The sequence below is a fragment of the Leptidea sinapis genome, chromosome 34, assembly GCF_905404315.1.
Source record: "Leptidea sinapis chromosome 34, ilLepSina1.1, whole genome shotgun sequence".
In the NCBI taxonomy this organism is placed as follows: Eukaryota; Metazoa; Arthropoda; class Insecta; order Lepidoptera; family Pieridae; genus Leptidea; species Leptidea sinapis.
In genome coordinates, this window is record NC_066298.1 from 2,507,504 (window position 1) to 2,531,915 (window position 24,412).

The 24,412-nt window shown below is 36.1% G+C and overlaps 1 protein-coding gene across 1 annotated transcript in view; it reads left to right on the forward strand.

The window, feature by feature from the left end:
• The window catches only part of LOC126974900 (hemocytin-like), an 83,849-nt gene that overhangs the window by 7,427 nt on the left and 52,010 nt on the right, over positions 1-24,412 (forward strand). The window contains exons 5-24 of the mRNA XM_050822621.1: positions 1,390-1,613; positions 3,178-3,369; positions 4,108-4,148; positions 4,312-4,478; positions 5,618-5,769; positions 6,982-7,124; positions 7,395-7,557; positions 8,900-9,024; positions 10,356-10,422; positions 11,394-11,495; positions 11,622-11,853; positions 12,675-12,870; positions 13,341-13,533; positions 15,119-15,207; positions 16,238-16,457; positions 17,487-17,657; positions 18,898-19,034; positions 20,139-20,257; positions 21,500-21,650; positions 22,048-22,226. Coding sequence (XP_050678578.1) covers positions 1,390-1,613; positions 3,178-3,369; positions 4,108-4,148; positions 4,312-4,478; positions 5,618-5,769; positions 6,982-7,124; positions 7,395-7,557; positions 8,900-9,024; positions 10,356-10,422; positions 11,394-11,495; positions 11,622-11,853; positions 12,675-12,870; positions 13,341-13,533; positions 15,119-15,207; positions 16,238-16,457; positions 17,487-17,657; positions 18,898-19,034; positions 20,139-20,257; positions 21,500-21,650; positions 22,048-22,226 — 3,063 coding nt within the window. The remainder of the gene's footprint in view (positions 1-1,389; positions 1,614-3,177; positions 3,370-4,107; positions 4,149-4,311; positions 4,479-5,617; positions 5,770-6,981; positions 7,125-7,394; positions 7,558-8,899; positions 9,025-10,355; positions 10,423-11,393; positions 11,496-11,621; positions 11,854-12,674; positions 12,871-13,340; positions 13,534-15,118; positions 15,208-16,237; positions 16,458-17,486; positions 17,658-18,897; positions 19,035-20,138; positions 20,258-21,499; positions 21,651-22,047; positions 22,227-24,412) is intronic.

A 24,412-nucleotide genomic window follows, 5' to 3' on the forward strand; every position in this document is an offset into this window, starting at 1 on the left:
TGACATAAGAATTTAAGACTTGAGAAAATAACAGTTTTTGATCAGAATAATTATTTATCTATTAAGTATAAAATTCTCGATGGACACTGCGAACCTTTTCGGGTCAATCCTAATTTTGTGAGTTTTCTTGAGTGTAAAGGCCTTAAGATTTGTCTTCAAATTATGAAAAAGGCCAATCTCGTGCTAGAAGCGCTTAGAGCTTAATTGAATAAAGTTACTTTGACTTTGAGGATGCCTCGTGTAGAGGCGGAACACGTGTCGAATTGATTAAAAGACAAATCTTTGCAGAATTTACACTCAAGTAAACATCCCAAGGCCAACTGTTAAAGAAGCTAATAATATCACAGCAGCTTGGAATTCTCGTAACCTCCTCTTTTTTAATCAATTCCTATAGAAATTTATATCCTCTCAGATGCTGTATTGATTCTTTGGTATGGAATTTCAAGCGAATGAGATGTGCTCCAAAGTAACAGGATATGGCTAGGTTATTTAGTCTATCTGTGATAGATATAACTTCGCTACAGAATCTACAACTAAGACTGAAGTGGCCAGCAGTAGTACTTTTAAATAATCTCTATATAGAGAAAGAATTTTCATTTTTAAATTTTTTTTATCAAAGCCTTTCGAAAGTTTCTTTAAATGTCTTTGACCTTCAAAATCCAAAATTCCAACTTTTTTCCTGACCTCCGGTCTTCTTCTGGATTATTGTGGTTGTTTGTCAAGTTTTGAAGTTGATTCTTTCAAGCTTGTCCGTCACCCCACATTTTTTTTATGATAATAAGGGACGAGATGAGCAGGACGTTCAGCTGATGGTAATTGATAATGCAATGTCGAATGATTCTTGAAATATTCTGATCAGTAATTTAATTGCGCTCGTCACCTTGAGACATAAGATGTTAAGTCTCATTTTTCCAGTAATTTTACTAGCTACGGCGCCCTTCAGATCGAAACACAGTAATGTGTTTCGCATTTCGTAATTAATACATCCTGCACAAAGGAGCCTCTCAGGAACACATAACAGTTCCAGTCCTATAAAAGGACTCTCTGCACTTTTTCTAGTAATTACTTCATAGCCTTTTATTCCACAGTGTCCTGGCATTCGTCCCAGCGTGACTCTATTAGACTCACGGAGATTGATCATTTATGTGATAATATATATAGACGTTTGTTTCAGAGTCATGGATGTTTTTGTATTATATGTATTTATGTATTTTTAAGCTTGTATATTCTATTAAATATATTATCGTTGTCTTGTACCCATACATAGAGTACAGGCTATGCCTATTTTGGGGCAAGATAATTTGTGTAAAAGTGTGACAATATCACAATATCAACAGCATGTTCCAATACTTTCTGAATTGCTTACACAATACTATATTATATTGACAGGACGTGCACAATCCAGTGTATGGAAGGTCACAAGTTCATAGACGGCTCGAGTGTGGCGAACATGCGCTGTGTAAACGGACGCTGGGAGCCGACACGAGCGGACCTCACGTCGATTTCCGACTGCGAACCGCAGTGCGAGCCGCCGTGTCGCAATGGGGGAGTCTGTTTGGCGGTTGATACTTGTCAGTGCCCATCTGACTATAGGGGACCACAGTGTCAATATGGTAATTATTTTTCAGTCATGTACCTAGATTAGATCGACTACTCAAATATAGAGCGAATGAAATGTCCGGAAACCACGACTAGATCGTGGATGTATTGAAAAGATTTGTGATATCGAATATCATCAATCAACAGATTGCATGAAAGGGAAAATACAGGGAAGAATGTTGGCACCGTGGTACTTGAAGATAAGTGTATATCTCTGCCTAACACCCTTCAAACAGCCTTCATTTCCCTATCTGGTTACTAGGGGTTGATTCACTGTTATTTTCAAAAACTCTCCTCTCACTCTATACTATATCACACTCTTATACTATAGTTTCATTCCAACTATCCACACATTTTTACTTGGTAATAATGCTATTCACGATACTCCAGTATATCTCCAAAAATGCCATAAAATATTCTATTTCAATATTATATGTGCAGACATTACGTGTTATAATATGTATATCCTTTCCATGCACGTCAAAGCTGATCAAGTCTGCAACTGTCTCTGACCAAAAATTGAATATTCTACAGTTTTCGCTACTTTGCTGAATGTAATTTCGCTAAAATTACATTCAGCAAATAAATTCGCTAGAACCTAAGTAAAACACAAGCGATTCTTTGCGTAAATACAACACAACTCACACAACTTAAAGTTTCCTGTCGTTGTCATGTTGTAATGATGTAACATACCCAATTACCTGCAGGAAGATGTATTTTGCGAAGGGAACTTTAAGGAAGTTTGATCATGTAGACAAGATAGGCTAACAGTCCACGGTCAGAGGACGGTTGCATTGAAAAGGGGCCAGGACTGCAGGTACCGTGACTAGGAAATCTAGCATGATTGTGTTGATGCGAGTGTAAGGGTAAGATCATATGATACTGATGATGATAAGAAAATATTTTTGAATCACCAAAAAAATGGAATTAATATATTTCTACGACTTTAATTGTGTTTGTGCAATGTACACAACGAATGTAACAAAGTATTCATAATTCACAATGTTATTAATAAGTCTCTAGGCATACATGACTCGAGTCTGTGCTACCCTTTCCTGTCTACGCTAATACCTACACTGCTACTGATAACCAATTCGTAGTATTTTTATGCTGTTAGTGAGTAAAATGTTCATAATTTTGTCTAGAAAAAAAAAATTGTTTGCATATTTACGATTTCTTCACATTGCTAGCCCTTTTTATGTTGATACAAACTGGCCTTTCCGTTCCGCGAAACTCTGATCGCGCGGTGATTTTGGCTCTCGCGCAGCGTTCTGACAATGCAATGTATTATTTTCGTGTATTAATAGATTGCTTATAATTAGGATGATTTAAGTGAATGTATCAGAAAGCTATTGAAACAAGCTATAAGACTGTGCAAAATAAACCATCTTATAAACAAAATAAGGGTCAAAACTTGGTGAGGGAGTAGGGTACCGTACGGCACAATCGGCTTTGGTGTATCTGTAAAATCTAGTGCCCTGGGGCACTGCCGATTTGGGAAGGCTAGTATGTATATGTAGGGTATAAACAAATGAATAATTCCAAAATACCTTGTACTGAGCAGTTAAGTACTTGTAGACGTAAGCGCGTGCGACATCCGTAAGCTGCCATTCAACGGCGGGTATAAATGCACCGGTGACATGGAAAAGTTCTCCTGCCAGCTCAACTGTCCCCCAGGAACTTCTCTAAGTAGCCCCTCAGTTGATGTCTACACCTGTTTATATTCTACCGGAGTGTTTGAACCTCAACCGATACCACATTGCGTTGCAGGTAAGTGCAAAATTTAGAGCAGATTAGTTTTTTATTATATAACCTTTTTTATGCCTCTTAAACTTGATGTAAGACATAACCTCGCCTATCCAAATCCCCAACAGTCAAAATTTTTGCCGACACAGACAAAGTATATAAAATAAATGAATAATAAAAAGAATTAAATGTTAATTAATATACGTTCACAAAAATCGTCACCTTTTTAATGTTAATAGTGACTTTCATCATCATAACACTAGAAATAAGGGATTGGTTGTAACATAATAGCTTTTAGGGTAAATTTTTACTTGGTACACTTTTATAATAAAGACCACGTCCAGGTTTATCTATAAATAAATTTAAATGTTTTATTAATAAATGGTTCTGTCGTAAGTCCACCTACTCCACAGCTGAATATCTAAGTGATCGGACAGCCTGGGACTAGACAGTACAATATTGTATATTTTATTGCAAAGAGCGCAAGAAAAGAATGCTGGGAGAGTTTCTTGCGGCCCTTCTCTAAGAGCGCCTTTTGTGTCCAAAGCAATAGTAGTATTAGAAATGACATCAAAAATAACTCTAAAAGAATCAATTTTGAGAAAATAAATGCCTTTTATAAGGACAAGGATTTTTTCGCCTGAATCTGAAAGTCTAATTCATCTAAAATTTAGTAACATCGCAGTACTTTAAAGTTTGATTAAGTAGAATCTAATTTGGAGCTCATGGATCAATAGTAAACCTTTGCTAATTCCTTTACAGAAAATGTCGTCATAATCACTCCGAGTAGCCATTATACAAATGTAAGTACATTGTTATTGAAATCAAGAGCAAAATATTTGCGTCATATAAAAAGAGAACTTTTGGAAAAACCTATAAATATATTATATATATACTACTAAAGATGATGAGTTTAAACCTTGGTAGATTCCAGTAAAATAAATAAAGTTTTTTGTTTTATTCCAGCCAATATATGCACTTCACTCACCCAACGCAACGGAGCCTGAAATCACGACAGCCTACCCGGTTGAGGGTCATCCCTTAATCGTGGTCCAAGACTTGACCCCCAAGGAAGGCCGCTGTTTCACGTGGGCTGGCGTGCACTATAAGACCTTCGACGGAATGATTTACAGGTATTACATTATAGTCAAATGTTAAACTTGGAATAATGGAGATATTAATAATTGTCTAGAGTCTAGGTAGGTAGTCTAGGTCTAGATAGACCGTGCAAGCTGTGAAAACATCGAAAAAATTGAGTTTCACTGTTAATCTATATTTCGAGCAATGCACGCACATTGACACAAAGTGACATACAAATTGCGAGTGTAAAACGTAGCTTGTCACGCACAGTAAAGTAATAAACCTGGCCTGTTTTCATCGGTTCTCTAGCAACAAGAGGCTCGCTCTATCAAGACGTATAAATTATCTAAGGGAAGCCGAATGCATAATCTTCTGTCACTGTTTTGTTATTTTATGTATTGCAATGTTTTACGACACGCTGGCAAGATAATTGAGACAGTAATTTTGTCTGTACCAGTAACTGCATGGTTGAGATATTATATCATACCCACTTCTTTAGTATTCAATCGAAAAACGGAGGCAATGATTCCGTCGAACAGACACGCCTAAAATTTCTTAGGAGTTGGAGATAATCTTACTGCCTCAGGTATAGACTGTAGTTTAGTTTCTGAATCATATTGGTGAAGATGCGCTTCATCCATTTTTAAATCGAGGCCAATTATAGTAATCATAATATTTTGTTTAAGAATTAAGGATTTTAGTTTAAAATATTTTTGCTACTCTGTTTTTCTACTAAGTACTTTCTTTTTTCTGCTTCTTTAAATTTTTACTACGCTTTTGATCAAGGAAAAGTTCCCATCTTTTCGATAATTTTTTGGTGGTCGATTTTCTCTCACTTTTAATTTAATGAGTAAATGTAGAATTTGGATTTGCCTAACTGGAAAATTTTGATAGTTATAATAGTAAATACTTTTTATTGATTTTTTGAGCACCGGTACTTAGAAATAAATCGCGCCAAATTTTGTCCGGTTTTCCTAACTAAATATTATATCAAAAGCCTTTTACTGTTAAAAGGCTAACCATATGATGGTTATATTAAAGCTGCATAGGTCATAATTTTTTTTCTTTTTCATTCATTAACATTTACCTATTCTAATAATTCCTTTGATGTTATTGATTCCTTCACCGCTAATGAAGTGAACGCTTTTCTCGTCGATGGTATCTATTTTTTTTAATAACTGTTCATGTATAGTTTCGAGTCTACGTGCGAACATATCCTCGTTCAAGACACCGAGCTCAGGTACAAAGTGGCTGTACGACACCCGCATTGCGAGAGGAGAGGCTACTGTCCCTCCGAGATCTCTGTATACCTGGAGGACAAGATGTACTCGCTCAGTGTTGGAGGTCAGTGTGCCCTTAATATGTTTAAATAATTTTTAAATGTTCTGTGTTTTAGTTTATTATTACTAACTTACCTAGAGTATTAAAATTTATCGATTGCCAATTGCTTGAAAAATACTTTTGGGCAACATTTCTTATTTTATAAAAATAACTCTGACTATTTCTACGTAATAAATGAAAATAATTATTTCCAAAAACCTTGATCATATTATATATATTTTTAGATAGCTGCTTTACAAGAAAGTAATATTAAGTCAAACTAATAGTTTGCAATAGTTCAAAATAAGTTTTAGCCTAAGAGTTAACGAAAAATTGGAACGAACTTACTTTTTATTGAATTAGGCGTTATTGTTATAATGTTTATTGTTAGTTCCGCTAAGAACGAGAGTTTCCTTTAGAGCCAATAACTCCTGAAGATTGTCGAACACGTGTCGAATTGGTTTCACGTTAACAATTAGGCATCGTTCAGTCGAGAGTTGAGCAGGAGTCTTTTTACCACTGGCAGGCTCTTTTGCACAGGATACCGGCTACATTATGGGTAGGTACCACAACGGCGCCTATTTCTACCGTGAAGCAGTAATGTGCACGCATTACTGTGTTTCGATCTAAAGGGCGCCGTAGCTAGTTAGATTACTGGGAAAATGAGACGTAATCTTATGTCTCAATGTAACGATCGCAGTTGTAGTGCCGCTCAGAATTTTTGGGTTTTTCAAGAATCATGAGCGGCACTGCATTGTAATGGGTAGGGCGTGTCAAGTACCATCAGCTGAACGTCCTGCTCGTCTCGTCCGTGTCATAAAAAAAGAGTCGATTCTTAGGTGGAGAACACGTTTAACCCCTAACTCTTACTGTGCGGGGGCGTGTGGACCAACAAACTTAGCGGAATTAACAAAAAAAATGTATTAATTTATAACATAACGATCTTACTTTGTCATCATTGCAGATCGAATGACAGAAATATACATTTAAAGATCCCGGGTTCGAATCCCGATGCAAACATTTATATGATGAATATGGATGTTTGTTATCGAGACTATTTTTATGTTTATTTTATTCATGTATGTTTATGTAAGTATATTGTATTAAATATATCGTTGTCTTGCAACGATATGCTTAGTTTGGGGCTTGATAATTTGTGTAAAAGTGAGTCAATGTTATTTATTTTATTAATTTAATTACTGAATCTCTTGTGATGTGTAATTGTCGTATTTTTAGAGGATGGTGCAGTGTTGTTCAGCAACGGAAAGCGTCTTATACCGATACCAGCATTCCTGCCCGGACTCCGGGTACAGATGCCGTCCGACATTCTTATCGTCAGCCTTGATACCTTGGGAGTTGTTCTCAAATGGGACACAAATGTAAGCTGACATTGTAACAAAATTTTTAACTTTTCGTTAATATACATCCGTCAAATAAGTAGGTATTATAGAAATTGAAGAAAATAAGAAAAATTTAATATAACTGAATTACCTTATGTTAATCAAAGAAAATAGTAAATAATAAAATAATAATAGGGATAAGGTTATTTGATAATAAAATAAGAAATATCTTAATCAAAAATATATTTAGTTAAATACAATTCATCTTTTATATGTAAACTGAAAAATTATAATAATCGTACATTTCAGAACTTTATTGTGGTGGAGGCCTCTGTTGCTCAATGGAACAGCACTCGGGGTCTTTGTGGAACTCTAGACAGTGACCCAACCAACGACATGACCACAAAGGAGGGCTCCATCGCTAAAACTAAATCCGTTATGATCGCGTCTTGGCAACTTAACAAAATGAATGGTGAGTACATGAATAATATCTTTAATTGTCAAAACAACCTTTAAAAAACTAGCCATACATGACAGGAATAAGGATATAATCCACCGATGTTGCTGAGAAAATATCCATATGGTTTTTAAAATATTTTCACTGATATTTATAATGGGCCTTATATTATATAAACAATGACACATAATTAATAGTACATTGTGATAACGATCTTCATTACAAAAAAAAATTTGGCATGCCTCAAATATTTCATTTTAATAAAATTTTCTTTTCATTGTTCTTAAGGAAAAAATTGTAGATGACGCCGTTGACTCTCACCACGAAGCCCCCGGTTCGATTCTCGCCCGCCTCGTGCCAACGTGGTTTCAGTTTTTGAATTATGTTCGTTTAACTGACGCTTCATAAGGTCGACAATGTTCATGTGATTCCTGAATGTGGGCCGCGGTGATGAAATTTTGCCCAATTTATATGACAAAAAATTTAACACTTCAGAACTATTACAATTATTTTACATTAAAAATTTCTCTGAAAAATCAACTTTCATCCATAATTTCAACGACGGTCTTACGAATTTGCGATCAGGTCGCATGTCCTGACGCGAGTTTAACATTTCACACCAATCCATAATTTCAACGACTGTCTTACGTATTTTCGATCAGATCACATTGCAAGTTTCACATTTTATACCCATCCCACGAAAAGTGTAGTTTTCACTTTAAAAATCATGATGCAACACCAAAAACATCATCCAAATATGTGAAGTCACTGTTAAAATAATAACAAGTACCTACTACAAGAGAGCATATGCGTTGGTGATCACCTTTTTATGGGAATAAGCGACGGAATGAGCAGCTGCGTCACGCATCACAAGAAGACTAAGGCCCGGTTTCCACCAAAGCAGAGAGGAGAGGAGATGAATTTTGATAACCAATCAGATTTCTTTAATTCCACTTCTCTCCTCTTATCTTCGGTAAGAATTGGATCAAGCGGAGGGGAGAGGGTATGTCTCATTTTTATATAGAATTTTGGGCCGCATCTAGCGACCAAACGACGCGCTGGAGCGGAGATGCGTTAAGGCGGGCGGCCGGGTGAAACCCAAAAGCGTTGTTATAAGCACAGATCACATCTTTCTCCGCTTTAGTAGAAATAACCTGACAGCTTTGCGGCTATGTCCTCTCCTCTCCGCTTTGGTGGATACCGGGCCTAAAGCGTACCACATATACACAAAATATCATAATGCGCAAATTTAAAATGTGTTTGTTATTCACGACCCGATTAAATTCAATGAATGACACCACCAACGTGAATTTCAAACGATAATTAACGTTAAGCTTACAAGAGATATTCGTTGCAGATATTTGTGACGCAAGTACGAAGGACACTCACGCTTGTATTACTAGTTCGGAGGAGGCATTGAAAAAGGCGACTCAGTTTTGTACTAAAATCTTCGCTAAGGACAAATTCAGGCGCTGCTCGAAGGTTGGTACCTTTTTTAATTTTATTTTTATTGTAGGTTTCAAGCCTATATTATCAATTCACGGGATATAGTTATTTTTAACCATTTTTTTATGGAGGACAAACGAGCGTACGGGTCACCTGGTGCTAAGTGATCACCTCCGCCCGCTTTCTTTTGCAACACCAGAGGAATCAGAGGATCGTTGCCGGCCTTTAAAGAACGCGCATTTTTTGAACGTACGCATGTCGTATCGGCCCGGAAGCACCGCACAAGGAAGCTCTTTCCACAGCTTTCTAGTACGTGGAAGAAAGCTCCTTGAAAACCGCACTGTGGAGGACCGCCACAGATTCAGATGGTGGGGATGATATCCTAATCTGTGGCGTGTAAATTAAATATATATCAGAATATATACTGCGCCACATGACGATAGTAGCATTAGGGTTGACTTAATGCATTAATAGCACACTTCAAATCACAAGGTATTTTTTTTATGTTTGTTACTAGTTACTAGCGTACTTCATAACTATGTTTACCATACGGTCATACTCATATAACTGCCTTACTATTTATGACTTACCTATAATTTATTCAAACCTTTTGTTATTTTATTTGTATGAATACTTTTGCGGATTACTTACAGATGTTATGATATAATGATAGTATGTTCCTCAAAAGAGATAAGTGTATTTATACCTAACGAACAGATATAAATATTTTTTTAATATATATGATTTTATAATTTTGGGGGATTGGATATCTATTTTAATTAATAAATATATTAATTCTCGTAGTCTGGCTTCTGCGGTGTCTAGAGAATACCAGCGTTGAGAAGTAAAATTCCCCATGCCCATTTTGTTAGTAGTTATAAGATTTCTGTAAACTTTTTTGAACCAAGTAAACCTTTTAATTATTAGGTAATATTATTATTACTAAAAATTAATTCCTCTGAAAGGTAAAAGGTTTAAAATTACATATACCAAGTCACACTATTACAAATTCTTGTTTAATGAAATAATAAAAACAGAAAAAAATGCCGCAATTATAAAATCTACTAGTAGGATTTTTTCCGACAGTTAGACATTAAAATCAGTATGTTGAAAGATAATAGTTCTAACAAGTTAAGATATTCAAACTAATGAACGCGAAAGAAGCTGGTAAGAGAAGCCTAAATAGAAGAGAATTAATTCATCTTAATAAATAGATTGAATAATAATAATGTAAGGAACAGTAAAAAAACTTTTTATTTATAAATCTCTTAAATAATATATTAATTTTTTCGTATTCGTTCCGTACATTATTTCATACTGGTTAAAGTTAAGCATATCCTTAATAGTATAATGATCTTTTTCTTCAGGTAATGGAAGTGTCGCAGCTATTGGAAGCTTGCCAGTGGGATTATTGTGCGTGTGTGGACAGTTTGAGTAAGTTAAAACTTCTACATACCTACATACATACATACGAGGCCCAGGCATGAATCTTTAGCGGTCAGCGAAACTAATATACACGTGCAAATGATAATGCGCACCAACTACGCTTACTTTAATTTAATTACATTCAATAGCACCGTTTAAAATTTGTGCTGGGGCTTCTGAAGGAAAAAAATCCATAGATATGTACGCTGTACTTCTTTTTTTATTGAAAAGCAGGATATACGAGCGTACGGATCACCTGATGTTAAGTTTTCGCCACCAAATCGCACCGGAGTGCTTCCGGCCTTTGAGGAAGGTGTACGATAACACCGGAAACACCGAAAAAGAAAGCTCATTTCATAGCTTGGTTGTACGTGGAAGAAAGTTCCTTGAAAACCGAACATACAATGTTACATTTCAAACCGTTACAAAGATACTATACTAAAGCAAGAAAACAATCAGAATTATAAAACTTGGTATCTTATTTTATAGATCTTACAGGCATCATACTCTCAAATCTTTAATTATCATACTCTTGAATTATTATTGATGTGCAGAAGAAACACTGTAGGGGTAGCACACAGCCTTTGGGAACTCCAGCGCTCACAGGCTTCAAGATCAATAACCGTCGATAACGACGCTAATGCTGCGCCCAATGAGGAAGCAGGAGGTCCACTTGCACAAACTCTCTGAACGCTCAAATGATGGAAGTTCTGTAAGGATATCCAAGCCAGCTGCCAGGCCATCTTCCTTGCTTTCGATAGCCGTCGCCAATCAATGTGATAAGTATGTTAGTACAGAGACGGAACCTTGTCATATTACGGCTTGAAACCAAGCCTTGACGAATCGGGCGGTCCTAGAATACCTCTGAAACTCATCAGTGTCGGTCAGCGAATATACCAAATTGATTGTTGGATTAAGCAATAAATGGTATAATAAAAATCGTGTAAATATTTTATTTAATCTCCTCCTTTTCTGTGAAGGTCCTGAAGAATGCGCTTGTAAAACCGTGTCAGTTTATGCCAAGGAGTGTTTGAACCACGGCGTCGAAGAAATGCGTTCATGGAGGGATTTTGAAACCTGTCGTAAGTATTATATTTTTATCACATTTCATTAGCACTTCAAGTACCTATTATATCCCACCACCTGCTCCAATCGAGTCACTTTTGGAGGCTTAAAAGAGAAAGAATAAAAATTGTGTCCTATTCCAGCAATGAAATGTCCGGCTGGAAAGATATACCACTCGTGCGGACCAGACGTGCAGCCCAGCTGTGCCTTCCCCCAGGTCACTCCTGGAAATAGCACCTGCGTCGAAGGGTGCTTCTGTCCCGAGGGCTTACTGCTTGAGGCCGGCCGCTGCGTCACCAAGGAAGAGTGTCCTTGCAGATCCAGAAACAAGGTGTTCCCACCTGGAGCTGTTGTACCAAAGTGCTGTAACACCTGGTGAGTTCGTTTTAAGCATTCTATTGAATATGTAGAGCTTTATAATATGTATGATAAGATGAACAAGATATACCAAAATTTAAGACCCATGAGTACTCAAACGGTTGGCTCAGTAGGTAAGAGCACTCGGACGAAGAGGTCGAGGGTTCAAGTCCCGCATCGTTTATAAATTTTGGTTACTACTTTAATTTGTATAATTAATCCTAGAAGTGCGGGCATATCACTTTAAAATAACAAATTGTTTATCTTATATTACTTTTTTATCTTATATTAACGTTTCGATTCTTTCTGATTCTGTCATTATATCTTGTAAATTAAATTCTTTCTCACCATTATGGCTAACACGGTAACACTGAGATCTCTTCTGCGAATACAATCTCCTTAAAATCTTTATATATATAAATTACGTGAAACGTTGTTGGCCGCGACGAACTCCTAAACTACTGAACGGATTTAAATGGGGATTACTTCATGGAGTGCAGTTTAGTCCAACTTGAGAGATAGGATACTCTTTATTTCTATTTGGGATCCATAATTATTTTTATTTCAATATTTGTTTTTGTATGGACATATTTTCTATGCGATAATTTATTGACGCACGGTTTGACAGTTCCGCTGTGGAACAAATTCATTATAACAACAGGGAGCATTTTTTACGAAATAATTCTTGATGTTTTGAAATATTATTGGCGAATTCCTATAAAACAGTATTTTTTTTATTATCTATAGAACAACGTCTGTTGAGTCCGCTAGTAATAATATAAAGAAAACTAATGAATATTTCTTTTTGTAAATTAGATACAAAAATATTCTGTTTCCAGTAAATGCGAGGCTGGTGCGTGGGTTTGCACGCAAGCGGCGTGTGGTGCACGTTGCAGTGCGATCGGAGACCCGCATTACACCACCTTCGACGGTCTGCGGTACGATTTTATGGGACAATGTACCTACACCTTACTCAAGAGCGATGACGTTTCCATCGACGTGGAAAACGTCGCATGTCCAAGGAATACAGCAGAGGTGAATAATTTATTTATCGGTAATCAACAGCGTTACATGAAACGTTAATAAACTATAATATAAAACATACATTTACAATAATTTTACACTGCCTCTTGTGTTTCTTATTCTGTGTGTGTGTTTTTTTTAAATAAAGCACGAGACGAGCAGGACGTTCAGCTGATGGTAATTGATACGCCCTGCCCATTAGAATGCAATGCCGCTCAAGATTCTTGAAAAACCCCAAAAATTTTGAGCGGCTCTACAACTGCGCTTCACCTTGAGACATCGTATCACTGAGTAATGTCATTTTTTTATTATTTTGTATTTTTATTATATGAATAAGAAAGCATAATATAATTATCATTACTTTTTTTTCTTTCGATTATTATGCTGGTATTAATAGGTATGGTATTTTGTGAAATAAGGTTCCACTTGCATCGTGGTTTCTTAAAACCACACATTTTTTTTAAATAAAATGTTTTGTATAGGCAATGAATTTGAACCCGCACAAGGGAGAAAGTACTCTGTCGTGTACCAAAGCAGTGAGCCTCACGTACAATGGAGCTACTATCCAACTGAAGCAGGGCGGGTTTGTGATGGTGAACGGCAAGGAGATCGCCTCGCTCCCAGTCACCGTCGGCGACATCAGGATCAGGGCTGCCTCTTCGATGTTCCTTATAGGTCAGCTATCCTTACTATTCCTACTATAATATTATAAATACGTATGTGAGCTTGTTTGTTAGCCTGTCACGAATTAACTACTCATCTGATTATCATGAAACATTATACATCAGGGATACAGAAAAAGACATAGGGTACTTTTTATCACGAAATTTGGGACCATTTCTAAAATTCAAGATGGCCGCCGCGTAATTTATGATTTCAACAACATGGATATCGTTTTTAACAGTTTTGAGATAGAAAAGAATGAATTTTGAGATCATTTTCAATTCATTTTGATTGCATGTCGAATTTTGAACTCTAGTAGATGCAAAAATGCAAACAATTATTATCACCTCACTATGGATATAATTTCCAAGGTTCTTGAGGTGGCTAAGATCGAATTCAAAATAATAATATGAACAATTTTTAATTTTGTACTCAATACTCAAAATATATTTAGTTATTTTATTACTACTATCATGTGCACGAAGCGTCCTTACACAAACAATGAATTCAAGATCTAAACTGGTGCGTCAAATATACGATAATTTATATTTATACATTTAATTCTTTATTATTTTTTTGTAATATTTGATATTATTTGAACACGATTCATATATTGGATGACAAGTTACAAACTAAGTTGTGAACAGGGTGGCCTTTGAGTTTTATGTATGTTCTTCTCACGAGCTCAACGTTTTACGAACATTATATGGTAAATTCAGTAATTTAAAATAAATATTTGTAGTGGCGATTTAAAAGCGCTTAGTTTAAGCCTAATTGAATAAAGTTTATTTGACTTTGACTTTTAAATATATATAATATAAATATGTAGGTATGCATTGCGTTCCGAACGAGTAAAACATCTGAAATACAGCACACTCATGTGTTCTCTTTCCGCCTGTTTACAGTATAAGTTACATATTAAGATTCCAAGCCACGACAGAGCTATTCAATTTTTAATTTTTATATCTTTCTTTATTGGTTTTTTGTTTACGTTTATTAGTAATTTGAATATTGGTATATTTGCATTATACGAGGATGAATTCGCTCGTAAAAGCTATTTATTATACAGCTATTAATTAAGGCCAAACTGGATTGTCTTTTAGAGCCCTTTATTTGAAACTATTATACCATAAATCGGGAATTGGGTTGGGAACTATTAGCGACTGGACTGAACTCATAATCAAATCAAATCAAATCAAAATCAGTTTATTCAAGTAGGTCACGAAAATGACACTTATCAATGTCAATAAAAATAAAATATTTTTCTTATTGAATCTACCGCTACTTCTTAAAGGGTTGAGCTAATGAGAAGAAGTAGCAAGAAAGTCATTGCCACTCTTTTATATCAACATTTACAGATCAGTTCAATCACAATATAATATGTAAAATGTAAAATGATGCAACAAACACACTCAAACGTCAAATAGTCAATGTCTTACACGAGTAAGTACATATCTCGCTCTACCCTAGGGCAGCCGTTATGGACGTACTTTTAACTAGCATTCTTATCATGAAACCTTTTAAACTAGCAGAGATCGAATAATAACTTGATAATGTTGAATCACGTTTTTAACATTATTATTTCATCTTATTGCAGTGCAACTACCTATCAAGGTGGACATCTGGTGGGACGGAGATGACCGTCTGTATGTCGACGTCCCACCCTCATTCTCCGGCAAAACTACGGTAAGAACTATCCTATCTATTAATTCTTGTGGAGGTACCTGGGTGGCTGCTATAATCAAATGATTATTGTTTAAAAGTTATTACATCGCTTCAAATTTTTTCGTCCATATATCGCAGTACAGCCGACGGCGGAGTAGCTGCAATCCGTACACTTTACAATTATTGTGGTTTGCTAAGTAAAATTATCCGATTTAGGTATATATGAGGCGTGTAAATAGCATGCGCCTGTGTGAATGTTGTTAAAACAATTAATAAAACATATGTTATAATAATGTCGACACAAGATAAGAATCAAACAATATCCCTTATGGTGAATACTCAAGAAAATCCAATACCACAGATTTTAAATCGCAGCAACTTAAGCCCACATCCACATTCATCAAAGAGTACCTACCTAATTCATCAAGGAGTCAGGAAAAGACAGAGTGACGCGTACCCATTGTAACTAGAATGGCGGTCGGTCGAGCAAAAGACTACTTCTCTGATGCCATCCGATGGAAATGCTGCGAAAGCCATGATACGTATATGGGCTCTGCGTGAATAGATACACCTTCCTTAAAGGCCGGCAACGCTCCTGTCATTCCTCTTTTGTTGCAAGAGAATGTGGGCGGCGGTGATCAATTAACACCAGGTGACCCGTACGCTCGTTTGTCTTCCTTTTCCATAAAAAAAATAGATATTGGCGCGAGGATTTAGAATAGAAGTTAAATTATTTAATTGTTTTTAACTAATATTTTGTATTTTGTAAAAAAATTCTTAAGGCTTTACCGATTGTTATACCATAATCATTCGCTCAGAGGGCAATGTTATAGGCTATGCTCGGAGTTTCCCCGCGAGATCGTATCAGAAATGAGGAGATCCGTAGGAGAACCAAATGAAACTGAAGTGGCAGTAGGCAGGGCACATAGTTTGACGAACAGATGGCTGATGGAGCAGTAAAGTCTTATAAACATAATTTAATTGGAGTAATTAATCCCAGAATGAAAAAATTGTGTATACAATACAAATGTGTTTCTATCTCATTTGAAAGGGCTTGTGCGGTACTTTCAACCTGAATCAAAAAGATGACTTCCTCACACCCGAGGGTGACGTGGAGCAGTCAGCTCACGCGTTTGCGAACAAATGGAGGACCAGGGAGTTCTGCGAAGATACCAGGACCGAGGCACCGGAACATCCGTGCAAAGCCAACGTGGAGAACAAGGAAGCGGCCATAGCTTACTGCAGCAAATTGAAGAGCAACCTGTTTGAATGTGAGGATTTACATCTTAGAATATCTATTTATATATGATTAACAATCGAAAGTATAGGATAGAAATTAGTGTAAGCATTTTTGATGAAAATAAGGGACGAGACGAGCAGGACGTTCAGCTGATGGTAATTGATACGCCCTGCCCATTACAATGCAGTGCCGCTCAGAATTTTTGGGCTTTTCAAGAATCCTGCATTGTAATATTGTAATAATTGTGTACAATTGCGCTCTTCACCTTAAGACATAAGATGCTAAGTCTCATTTGCCCAGTAATTTCACTACGGCGCCCTTCTGACTGAAACACAGTAATGCTTACACATTACTTCTTCACGGCAGAAATAGGCGCCGTTGTGGTATATGCCCATCCTATTGTGAATTTTAAAGTGAAAAACGTCGCGCAAAGGTCTACTTTGGAGTTTTATTCATCGAGAAAATTTATTTTAGTTTTGTTGCGGCTCTTGTCATATTTGAAATTATATGTTAGTAAAAATTATATATTTTCTTATTTTTGACATTCAGTAGACCAATAATGAGAAATAAAGGTAAAATAAACAGCATTTTTTGTCTTTAATGGACGATGCAATCGCGGTTCCCTTAATATTATTTTTTTGTTTTCAAGAATTCTGAGCATCACGGCACTGATATCCTCAGGGAGTTTCATTTTCCTTCAGATGAACATCTTGTATGCCTCGTCACTTCTATTACGAAATTCATCATTTCAGCCGGAAAACGTCCACTGCTGTACAAAGGCCTCCCCCAAAGATCGCCATGACGATCGCTCCTGCGCTGCCCTCATCCAACGTATTCCACCGATCTTGACCAGATCATCGGCACATCTTGAACACTACGCCTTCCGGTGGTCGCCATTCGAGTACCTTACTGCTCCAACGGCCATCTGTCCGTCGAGTTATGTGCCCCGCCCACTGCCACTTCAGTTTCGCAATCATTCTGACTATGTAGGTGACTTCGGTTCTCCTACGGATGTCCTCATTTCTGGAATTTTATGAAAATTATCGTCTAATCATTGCAGCTTGCCATTGGCATGTGGACGTAGAGCCGTTCTACGAGTCGTGTTTGTTCGACATGTGCGCGAGCAACGGCGACATCTCGCGGTTCCTGTGTCCGATCCTGGGTGACTATGCAATGACGTGCGCCATCAACGGCGTTAACATACAGTGGCGATACAACGTGAAGGAGTGCGGTCAGTCATCATATACAATACAATTTTCTAAATCGTATATTACAATTTGTTGTTCTAAAGTATAGAACAATTATGGTGTGTAAAAAATTTACTAAAAATGCTCCATAATTACTTTAAAAATATAAAACTTATAATAGTACTACAATAAAAAAAAACATATAAAAGTACAAATTATAAATTTATTCATTAATTGAATCAAAAGCGAAAAGAAAAGAAAAAACTACTTATTTGACTGTGCAGAACTACCAGCCCACTACCGAATATATCAAGCTTTGAATTGGTATAACTTATTGTAAGGCCTTTATTGTTAGGCGCTTTAGAATACTAAGGATATGGTAACTACGATATATTATCAAGTTTAGAATGATCGAGTTGTGGATACTTTACCTACACTAGAACACTTCTCTTGCAACACTAGAAGAATCGCAGGAACTTTGACGGCCTGTTAGAAAAGTAGACGCGCTTTTTTTGACGTCACCCATGTCTTGTCGTACGGAAACACCGCAACAAAAAAATAACGCAATTATAGAAAAAAAATAATGAATGTTAATGAATCTATGAAATGATAGTAACTTGGCTAATCCCTCGAATGTCTCAGAATGATGGTATTGTTAAAAAATTTTCGCTGTGGATCAAATTTGTTCGCATAAAAGCACAAAAGGTCGCATTGAATATGTAATGCGAATGTTAATTGTGTTACCTGTCCAAATATCTTGAAGTTTTTCACATACACACATTTCCATGGGCATTGAAGTCTGTTGGCCTCCGTGATAACTAATACCGAAATTTTGAAAAAAATTCGAGGAAGCGCGCATAAGCCGAAATCGCAGGCAGCAATAAAACATATTTTTTATTTATTTTTATTCGCAGTTCGCAATAGATTTTCCAAAATACGGATCGTTTCTTTTTCAACTATGTATTTTTATAATATTTTCTATCTCATTTCTATATCAGTTCTATATAACGTTTATCTATCTAGCTTTCTAACGTTTTAACATGACCTAGAAGTTATTAGCATTCTAAACTCAAACTATTTCAGATTACCAATATATTGAGCGGTGAAATAGAGAAGATAAAGCCTCCTCAGAACCATAACGATGGCCGGTTGTCAAAGAAATATTTTATATCCATAAAAAACTGTTGTAGCTTTGAATGTAGTTGTTGAGTTTTAGGAAACTTGAGCGGAAATATTGTCATCATATTGTCTACTATTTCAATTATTGGTGTGGTTTGTTCGCAGAGATGTCTTGCAGCGGCGGTCAGGAGTACACCGTGTGTGCGGACAGCTGCTTGCGTACCTGTGCAGACGTGGCGCATACAGCCACAGAGCTGTGCAAGCCTACCTGCGTGGAGGGCTGTGCTTGTCCCACGGGACAGGTAACACAATTATTTTTTATATACGAGGGGGTAACGGGTAAGAGGCTCACTTGATGGGTAGTGGTGGGGCAAGCGCACAAGGACATCTGCAACACCTGGGAGCACGCTTTTTTCTTGAAGGTCCCTAAGTCATATCTGTTCGGGAAAACAGCAGCCGATAATTGATTCCATAAAGTGGCTGTGTGACTCAAGAAGTTTATTGCGAATCGCGCGGTTGTGGAATGCCAGACGTCAATGTGATACGGGTGATATTTAGTTTTTAGACGTAATGTCCGGGGGTGGAATTCGGCCACTGGTAACAACCCCAACAGGTTCTCTTTGCATCCCTGTGCACCTTCACGCACCGCCAAAGAACCAAGCCGATCGGGGATGACGTGATCGTCGATAATTCGATCCGCTCGTCGTTGTATGCGGTCAAATCGAAGATGCTGCTACTGAGGAGCGCCCGCCTAGTGAGAACAATATTCCATGTGAGGCCGAATTTGCGCCTTATATAGTTGTAGGCGCTGGCTTTTAGTGAAGTACTATTTCGACTTACTGAGTTCACAAAGCTTTTTAGAGACCAGTTTGGCCAAGGCCACGGAACTGAACGTCACTCGACATATCGACGCCAAGAATGCCGATGCAGGCTGTGGCAATTTCCACATAATTGTCGCTTTGGATCAAGCTACTTTACATCTTTTATTCTGTTCAATCTAACGCACTTTTTTTCATGTTATACTACAATATAATATAAGTTTAAAATACAAAATACTAAGGAGATACTCGCTCGACTCGCCAATGAACATTGGTAACAGTAAAAATAGATTCGCATACCTTTTCTATTTTGCTGTAACTCCGAGAGAGATGTTCTTCTCTCTCGCTCGCTTTCTTTATCTATACGTATTGTAAATCCATGCATTTAGCTGAATGTTTTTGTTTGTATTTGGACCTAACAAAATATGAAGAAGGCGAATAATAAAAATAAATAAATTAATAGGACAATAAACATGTAGCTACCACCATCTGAACAGAAACAGTGGCAGAACAGAAACCATAATTCATTAATTGATTTAAAATACTAGTTCTTCCTGTTGTTTCTCAACTCTTGGATGTTTGTTGCAGGTTTTGGATAACAATAATGAATGCGTCCCTGTTGCAATGTGCCCGTGCTATCACAAGGGTATGGAGTTCAAACCTGGATACAAAGAGGTTCGACCTGGCAGAAGAGAACGTGAGCTTTGGTATGTCATTTCAAAGTCACGCTCGCTACTTCAATTTAAATATTTACCTTTTCGTGGAAATAATATATAGGAATGATCAACAAAATAATTGATCTGCGAATGTATGTGTTATATTTACTGACTAGTTATTAGCTAGGTTAAAAGATGGATACTATTTAAAACTAGTAAAAGTAAAGGTTTGGCATTAAACAGGAGCTGACTACGAGGAGAGGTAACTTGAAAATAATGAGCTTTGAAAGTCATCGAAAATTGCATGGTCTAGCGTCTTTATTCAAAATACTTCCACAATTTCTACTACCCTCTTGTCGGACATAAATCTAAGAGTTCCCAATCCGGCTGCATCCATTCCGCTCTGTAGTAATAACGTGTCTTTCCACAACCCTGTCCATAGAATCTGTTGCTAATACAATGACAATGTCGCTACATGAAAATCGTGGCGTACCTGACATCCACAGTTCATCTCATTATAAAAATCTATTTCATATAAAATCCTTAATTAGATTAAATGAATAAAAAAATCTTAATATGCATTGTTATTCACATTTCTATTTATCTAATAATATATCTTGTATTTTGCTTAACTAATCATAAATGTCATATATTTTTTTGTTTTACATTAATTAAAATATTTAATTACACTTTATTTAACTGAATTATGCGGAATAATGATATTTTCATTGGTTGTTTTTAATACCTTCTTTATTACAATTTTATAAGGATTTTGTTTTATTGCGCCAAAGAAGAATAACTTCTTGCGTGCGTACATAATGTACACACACACTTTTTTTTCTAAACACTTACAAGTTAATAGTTATTTATGCAACTGTTGTTTACTAAGGGGTATTAAAACACGAATATGGGTTTATCGAGGCGAAGCCGAGGGTGATAATAGTATCACATGAGTGTTTGAATACCTAATTATCAACAGTTGGCATACAAGACTTTATCTACACCCATAATATGAATCCTCTATAAAAGATTCTGAAACAATTGGCTTACTGCTAATATTAAAAAAGCCAGTCCTAGTAACCATAATATCATCCAAAGGAGTGTTAATATGAAAACGGATGTTATAATGCTGTACTGAATTTCATTACAAGACTCGTTTGGATGATGTAATGGTTATTAGGACATTGAGTGTTTTAATGTTGGCAAAAAGCTGACTGTTTTAGAATCTTTAATATAGGATTTAAAGCATGGGTGTAGATAAAACAATAAACTCAACAAAATTTTGTTAAACAGTACGTGCGTAGGCGCACGTTGGGAGTGCGTGCCAGCGACGGACACGGATATTCTCAACTACCAGCCCGCTGAAGACATCCGCTCTAACTGTAGTGCTGCCAACCATATGATGTTCACCACCTGTCTGGTGGCCAGCCCACTCACCTGCAAGGTGATAACCAATATTTAAAAAATCATTTCATATTTTTATTACTTGAATCTTAAATTTTCATTGCTGTATTAAAAATGCATTTTCAATTTTTGTTGGTTTTAATTTTTTTTTGTCCCTCACCGAATTTAACTTTAGTAAGAATTATTGGGTAAATTAAAAAAAATTGTTACGCAAAAAAGCTGCCAATAGTAGAAATTCGAAAACGGAAGAATTATTCAACCAGATTATTTTTCGGTAAACTACGAGTATCAAGAGCTTACAATGTATTTTTAATGTCGTCCAAGTACCTCTGTAACCCGGGTTAATGAAGCCGGTAGGTTTTCACCATGAAAGCATTGATTCGTAAAATTATATTCGCAATATTTCCTCGATACTAAATAATTAAATATCCCCGCAGAACATGCACCTACCGGCCTCAATGACGACACAGGAATGCCGACCGGGCTGCCAATGTAATAAAGGCTATGTATTGGACAGCAGCAGCAACAAGTGCGTGTTGCCCCAAAGCTGCCCCTGTCACCACGGCGGCAGGAGCTACCCTGATGGACATGAGATGCAGGAGGAATGTAATACGTGGTGAGTGCCCAGCTTGTCTTGGTCTAACGTTGTGGGTACGTTAAACAAAGACATTTAAAGAAAATAGACCAATAATAACTCGGCTGCCATGCTTTTCCCTTGAATCGCGCAGCGGTCAAGTGACCTCTACTAAGAAAATGACTTTTAATGCGCGTTCGGTCAGCGTTCAGAACGTGCAGAACAGACTCTTCAGACAAAAATTCCGAATTGTTCCGTTGAGTGGTTTAAAAAACAAACAGTTATTGAAACGAAAACTCACTGTAACATTAACTATCACCGGTGAGTACAATTATTGACTAAGTTTACTTCATTTATATAAATATTAAAAAGCATGTTATTGTGTGTAATGCTACCAAATCATGAGAGTTTCTGCTTCTGGGCATTTACACAACACCATTATTTAAGGCGGGAAACGATGTCATTGGTTAATTTTTTTCGCGTCATGGACGCCACGCTCATATCCCCCGCAACAATTGGTTGACGCAGACTCCGTATTGTAATGTATTTTCTATCTATTCTCTTTTAAATAAATTCGGTAGAAACCTTAAATATTATGCTTTTAGACCTACAACGCCAATCTACAATCAGTCTTGAGTAGAGCATCGGTGGCGCAAAGGCAGGTGCCGTTGCTTTTTATCCGGGAGGCTCTGGTTTCTTTCCCCACGTGATTTGGATACGTCTACGAACCTACTTTGCAAAAAAATTCAAAGGTTTTGTCTAAAATTACCACTGGTACTGGGCTGAGAAGGGGTTACCGAGGGTTATGTTATCACGCCAAATAGGCTCACAGAAGACTAAGTGAGTGAAGTTTTTACCGCTTTTTATTAATATAAAAATAAATAATATTTAATACTAGCTGACCCAGCAAACGTTGCATTGCCATACAAATAAATTAAAAAAATTTAAAGAAAATTTTTGGGCTATATGAAATAGATATTGGCCGATTCTCAGACCTACCCTATGTGCACACAAAGTTTCAGACATTTTGGAGGAGTTTGGTAGCAATATCTAGCTGACCCAGCAAACGTACTGCCATCTAAAGTATTAAAAAAGATTTAATAATTAAAAGTTTTGGGGTATAAAAAATAGATGACAACCGATTCTAAGACCTACCAAAATATATCGAACTACATAAAATTTATCTTAATACAATAATGATTATATTCGATTGCCTTCTTGCAACTCCATTGCGTATCTGTCATCCACAGAATAGAATAATATTAAAATCGCGATACAAAAATAAATTTGATCATAGACGAGTGAATATTTGAAGTTGTATGTATTTATTAATGCTGAATCATAAAAAAAAAATCAATAATTATTTATTTTATCGAGAATTTTATGACTTGCTTAAGATTACTAAGAAAAATAATCGTAAGATAGGATTATACAGTAAAGTAATCTGATAAAACAATTTTATAACACTTCATATATGTATAGCAATCGTAGTGTTGCTAGATACAAACATATACTAAAAAGAACACTGGCAGCATTTCTGTATTTATTTAGGCACACAAGCAAACTACAATAAATTAAATTTAAGTAATACAGTATACAATAGCGTACACAAATTACTTATTATATATAACAAAATTTAAATATCTGGATAATACTTAAAGAAAAAATAAAATAAAACTATATAAAAAAATTTTTTAATAAATAACTTCACTGTGAATTTATTATATATTTCTAACTAATCATGTTCTGATGACGATTTTTTAACACAAAATGTACATTTATTTTGCTAAAGTTTGACTAAATATGTCTAGATTTTAATTTCTATGTGATAACTCATTACATACTTACATAGTCTACATTTACAAGTTCAAGTTCAAGTTTTTCTTCGTAAATACTATTACACGTCATACATACTTAACATAATAATTCAATTATTAATTTATAAATTCATTATATGAGTAAAACGAGCGCTCAATGAGCCACCTTTTGAGTTTATATTAAAAAGTGTTACAATTTGACACGCTTGTGATATAGTCCGGGAGTTTATTATAAACTTATATCTTACGAGAAATAGTTTAAACTAGGTATTATTTTTGTATACTAACAGAGAGAAATTCCATTGTGATTTTGAATTCAATATTAAAATTAAGTTTTTGAACGAGAAAAGGCGAGTCAATGATGTTATTTGTAATTATAATAATAATATAGTAATTTTGAATTCAGCCATT